The sequence below is a fragment of the Lycium barbarum genome, chromosome 1 (assembly GCF_019175385.1).
Source record: "Lycium barbarum isolate Lr01 chromosome 1, ASM1917538v2, whole genome shotgun sequence".
Lineage (NCBI taxonomy): Eukaryota > Viridiplantae > Streptophyta > Magnoliopsida > Solanales > Solanaceae > Lycium > Lycium barbarum.
The window spans coordinates 153,740,322-153,746,662 of NC_083337.1; the positions used below are offsets into that span (position 1 = coordinate 153,740,322).

Here is a 6,341-nt window from a genome sequence, read left to right on the forward strand (position 1 = left end):
ATCTTAGGTTATTAACAAAAAGAGAAGGCAGAGAGCAAGGGAAGAAACATGAAGGTAAAACCAAAATTCAACGGATTGTCTGTATAATAATCTCATCTTTGTGATTATCAATAGTGAGGTTACTGATTATCTTAACTATTATGAATTTGCTCTTTCTTTGTTGAATTTTTTTAGGTTGCTGAATTTGGAAATTATTTTAGTTTGACAGCTTTAAGGCATTTATTGTACCCCTAATAGAGTAGTAGTTGCAACTTGCAAGTATTAGAAACTGCCTGGGGCAGATTTACCGTTTATTATTCGGGTTCAGCAGAACCCAATAACTTTAACTCAAACTCAGTATTTGTATAAACTGAGTAATTTAGCCTTGCGCGTTTGGTCATGAAACCCAAATATTTTTCACTTTATTTGGAATTTTGAAGTTGGAGTTGTGTTTGGTTATACTTTTTGCAAAGAATATTTGGTTGTTTGAATGTACTGAAAGTGAAAATAAAGTTTTAGTTGTTATCCAAATTCCAAATACAACTTCAATTTGGAATTGGAATTTTCATGGCAAAAGCTGATTTTCGAATTAAGTGAAAAAAAATTCCGAAAAAAGGTGAAAAAATTCTCGTGTATTTGGAATATCACACATATTTTAGGGGCTTACCTAGTGCAGTTTACATCTCCTGTGTGATTTACGGGGTTTAACTAGAGCGCACCCAAAGGGTAGGGGCTGTAGCTTCCTAGTTTACAAAAAAAAATAGTAAATTTAGAACCTAGTAATTTCAAAGGCCAAGAATCTAGAACCCATAAACTTCAAATCCTGAATCCGCCTCCTATTACAGAGTATGAAACGTATGTGCAAGATGTGTGATAAAAGTGCAATCGAGTTTTCTGAGGATATCATAATGGAAATATTGCATCGTTTGCCTTCAAAAGCTCTGGCAAGGTTTAGATGTGTATCCAAGTGTTGGCTTAAGTACATTGCTGATTGCCGTTATCAACGATGGAAACCTCAACCGGATCTAATTGGTTTCTTTTATCAAGCTCCAGAGACCCATATAGGTTCACAAATTCGTTTCTTTTACTCATCAAAGGAAGTAATTGATGGTAGCTTGGACAACTCAGTAGACAATCTTCTTGGCATTGGCAAGAGAGTTAGTATTGCCGCATCATCCAATGGTTTTCTTCTATGTGTATCGAGGGTTTGTTATAGTGTTTATAATCCTGCCACAAGGCAGTGTTTGGCGCTCCCTAAGACTCGAATCTACATGAAGGATCACCCTGCTGTAGGATTTATTTGTAAGGTAGATGACCCTGATATAGATGTCATCTCTTTTACTATAGTTCGCTATGAAATACCTATGTATTGGGATTCACAGTTCACTATAGCAATTGAAATTTTCTCTTCAGAGACTAATGTGTGGACTGCAAATCATATAAGTCTTGATGTACCACTTAGACTGTATCATTCTACCTATATGAAATCGCCATCAGCTAGTGTGATCGATGGAGTATTTTGTTGGCTTGATGATGCACCACAGATCACTTTTTATGATAGTGTGCACAAGCATTTCTGGGCTTTGGAATTGCCCGAAGATATGGTGACCGGAGGCAGTTGTTATCTTGGATTATCAGGCAGGGCATTGTATTTTGCATTGAGCGTTAGACTGGCAACCGTCACAGTGTGGTACCTCGCGAGCAATATTCGTAGTCGAGATGCAGTATGGGTTAAGAAGTATGTTGCGAATGTCGCCAATACAGTTCTAAAGTGTCCAGACGCTTATGGACTTGTAAGCTCTCCTCGTATTGAGGTGCAGAACATGGCTATTCATCCTGCTGTTCCGCGCATATTTTATTTGGGTATAAGAGGTAAGGTTATCTCTTACGACTTTGAAACGGATAATGCAGAACTTGTGTATGATTTCGGAGAATCTTATGGGAAAACATATCGCTACAAATTATTTTCTTATGAGTGGCATCAATGGCCACGTCTTTTGTAGACTATCAAGTAATGTTATGCCATATTAGAGATTTTCTGTTGAGTGGTGGATCTTTGTATGTAACAATTTATCTTAAAGTGCAGATCTACTGTGCCAATTCATGATCTGGTTTTCAATTGTTTAAATATATCTTCACAGTTTGAATCAATATACTATATGTCTCCATGTTTATGGGGTTAGCTTAAAGAAATAGTAAAACTCTTTACCTTATACCTCAGATAATTAGAATTAGTGGAACTCTTGACCTGCTCCCTCAAATAATTCTTAGTTGCAGGCAGAAGATAATGCACATTTCCAATTTGCATCAGCCTTCTGTGTGTGTGTCTCTGGTGCTATTGCAGGGATATTATTGAAGTTAATATATTGTCAACCAACCTATACAGGATCCGTCCTGCCTTGACTGGAGTCTCAGATTCGGGCCGGGGGAACGAAAAAATTCATGATAGAGAGCGCTTCCCCCTTTAATCGACCTTATGTAGAGTGAATCCAGAGGCCCCAAGGCAGGTACAGGACACCGGGTGGGAAACCCGACAACAATGCCAGGTTTACTTTCATCTTTCTAGTTTTTTAGGCTAAGAAATATTGCGACTGTTAATTTATTCTCCGGTTCTCCTTCTGAACTTGACGCGCTTGCTCCACTTATTCTTGCCATGCCTGCATCTGCTTGCTTAGAAAAAATGAGGTTAAACAAACATCTGCAGAATTGTTGTAAAATCAAACTAAAAGAGTAACAATATTAAAGGATGAAAGCAACATAATTAGAGAGATAAAGAGAGACAAGAGAGGTTCTTATTTCTTCCAAGTATCAAGTGTGTACAAGTGTTTTCAAGTATGTCTTCATATCACATCATATACCTCTATTTATACTATTACATAGAGGTAGAGTTACAAAGGATGTTATCGAGATCTCTTCGTTTTTTTTTTAAAATCATTTTCATGTACATGAACCTTTCCCAAGGTCTTATGAAGTGTTATGTCGTCATGCTCTTTTAAAGCACTTGCCTCATTGTTATGACCATCTTGATTATTTGCTCCTCTCCTTCTTCAAGGATTTTTATGGCTGGAACCGATTGGTCTATCGTCATAGATTCTGTCCTTCAAGGACTTTAATTCTAACTGGAGCATTTGCAGCTGGAAAAAATTTAATTTTGGGTCAGCAATACGTCTGGCAGTTAACCTGAATTATCTTTTCAGGAAGGATCATATTAGTGATAATTCATTACATATACCTTATTTTTCAGTCACTTATCATCCCTCCCCCTAATGTTAGGAAATCTAACATTTACCTCCCAACCTTATTTGGGGACCCATCTCTGTGCGTTGTGGTGAAGCAATTGAATCATATACCGCTCATTCAATTTTTTAGATAGGAAAAATTTGGTTCCTGACCCTGAACCAATTATGATGGAGGAACTTTTTATAACTTGTTGGCTTGGTACGTACAAGTGCTGCTACATATTAAATAACATATCTCATTGCAAAATTTCTTTTTGAGAGTTTGTTCTCATAACCAATTTATTAGCTATAATTGGAGGCATACAATTTCTGCTAAACCAATTTGGATATAAACCAGCATTATCAACATCATTTCATAATTTGGAATGGTGCTCTTAATTTAAGAATTTGAGCAAACAACCTTGCAAAAATCAAATTGCAAGTTGATACCAATGTGACCATAACATAGATGCATCTATCAAAACCATATAATAGTAAACCGGTCCACATGGCAGGTGACTGGGCCCATATATATATATATATATATATATATATATATATATATATATATATATATATATATCACCTTTTATACGTTCCAAAATCATGGGATACAATCCCAACCTTAGCTGGTAAATTAATCAATTTGTCATCATGAGAACAAATAGCACAAGAGAATTCTTGAAGAATCTCTTTATTTCTTCAAAATATAACCACATGAATTCTCAATTATTTTCGCATCACATTTGAACCGGGATGGTCAACCGGTCATGCCAACCTCCATAGCATGTGATTCCATCATGCTTATATTTATGTGGTACAAATTCAGAGGAAAAACGGGCAACATTTCACATACATTTTGTTTTCCCGCTGTAGTTGTAGTAATATGAAGATATTAAACCTTCCCATAATTTATAGTCTCAGTATAATTCATTTCTGGCCAATGCCTTTGAAACTTAAAAAGTTTCTTTTGAGACTTACTACAACACCAATATTATGGACAATTTCATCCTCCGGGTAATAACATATTAGCTTTTTCAGATCTCCTAATTAATTATGTACTACCACATATTTCATAATACCATCCATTTGGTGAACATCTCCTTTTGGAGAGTAATTGTCATTATGGTCATGGTCAAAACCTTTATATGCAAGATTTATTTCTGGCTATTACCCTTCGGCAATTCAAGATGAGGCATACCACAATATTTATGACGTACTAAAAATACGTGACCAATGACCATTTATGTCAATATAAAATTTCTTTATTTTTTTCGAACCTTCTGTAGAGGAGAGTTGTGGTATTTATCCAACCATACATGAGCACGTCCTTATCCATAATGTATTCACATTTCACTTTCAAAATGGGTGAGCATTCACGATGCTCATCACAAGTCACAATATTCTTTTCAAGGAATGGACTATAGTCATATATACGTGCTTCATAAATTTTCGTTATAAGCTCATTGTCTTTATCATGTTCACAGACCCACCTCGACATCACTTTGAAATTGTAGCCTTTGCTTTGACAGAGGATTTATAAATTTTGATCAAGTTAGGTCGCACGACAACCGCGTAGCCAACTTTCATACCATATTGATGACAAAAATTACCTTCGCCTATAGAAGGACCATTTTGAGAACACATAATGTTTTTCCTCTCATATTACCATAATGATGATTAACATTATTTTGTCCTTTGCCAAGTCCACGTTCATTCGTTTAACTATTTGTTTTCATTTAGACTTATTATGAACTGCTACCACACTTTCCTCACGGAATGGAGCATATCAAAGTGGGACGGACTTTACAATTTTTCGTCAAATACACATTATTTTGCCTTAGTCATCATTATATCATCAGTATAGTGCGTTAGGACTCAAACCCAACGTCTTATCCATATAAAAGCGTATTTGCCATAAATCGATGGGACTTGAACCCAAAATCTTATATTAGCATCATAGTGTACCGGAACTCAAACCCGATGTCTTACCCTCTTGGTGCGATGAGACTTGCATCCACCATCTTACCCTCAACCAATGGCATAATATTTTGTGCATTAAAACTTTTGAATTGAGTCACCAACTTATTGATACACCAGAAGATGAACTTCAATTTAGATCGAAGCCTTGCACTTGTAGTGGTTGCACTCGACTTACTACCAACTGCATACGAACATTGTTTCTTGTGTGTCCATTGAGTGCCAAATTTAGCAAGGAATTTTTATTTTTTTTAATGGCAGATCGATTTATCAAATATGAAAAACGATTTCCATCCTGACCTGTATACAAAGCAACTAAGACAATAAGTTTATAAAGACGAAACCGTCGCAGAAGGAGTAATATTTAATTGTTAAAACATAATTACAACGTACGTTATGTGTACATACCTCATTTGGGTGACCTTTCAAATTATACATACCTCATAAGTAAGGCTCTTTTTAATAGTTAGGATAAACAGAGACATTGACCAATTGTACTCCAATATTTCATTTGTAAATTCATGTGTTACAAATATCTTTGGCTTAAACAGTGAAAAGCACTACATCCCGGCAATAAATTTTGTCAAAACAAATAAAAGAGATCACAAAATGTACAATTCCATGAAGTGGTCAATAGGCAAACGTAATGAATCTCCCACCATAACGAACCTTAACAGACTCTGGCGCCAAAATGGCACCTTTTTTGATCTTCAAGATAAAAATGGTATGTCTTCTTTTTTTTATACCAAAAGGGGCATTTCGTTGGTTATCCAACGAAATGTTAACCCATTTAACATTTTCCGTCAAATGTATCAAATGTTAAAAAAAAATAAAAATTGCATTTCGTTACATACCTGGCGAAATGCAATTTTTTTTTTAAAACATTTGACACCAAAATGTCAGCTGGTGTCAAATGTAAAAAAAAAAAAAATGCATTTCGTTACTTACCTAGCGAAATACAATTTTTTTTTTTGTATTTCGCTAGATTACTTGCGAAATGTAATTAATTTTTTTCCTTTTTTAAAAAAAAATCCACTTTTTCGTGTTTTTCTTTTTAAGTTTCCTAAAATAAAATTATGAAAATATAAATTTTTTAGGACACAAAAAAATCAATTTTCCTGATTTGTGGTTTCAGATATTTTAATTAATTAAAAAATCCAATTT

General features: G+C 35.0%; 1 protein-coding gene across 1 annotated transcript; it reads left to right on the forward strand.

Annotated features, from left to right (window-relative positions):
• On the forward strand, positions 1-2,132 carry LOC132645378 (F-box protein At5g03970-like). The gene has a single exon (XM_060362337.1). The coding sequence runs from the start codon at positions 828-830 to the stop codon at positions 1,980-1,982; it is 1,155 nt and encodes a 384-aa protein (XP_060218320.1). The 5' UTR covers positions 1-827; the 3' UTR covers positions 1,983-2,132.
• Positions 2,133-6,341: the final 4,209 nt, after the last annotated feature.

Coding starts and splice junctions, on each gene's coding strand:
- LOC132645378 (XM_060362337.1), top strand. CDS start 828: ATGAAACGTATGTGCAAGATGTGTGATAAAAGTGCAATCGAGTTTTCT.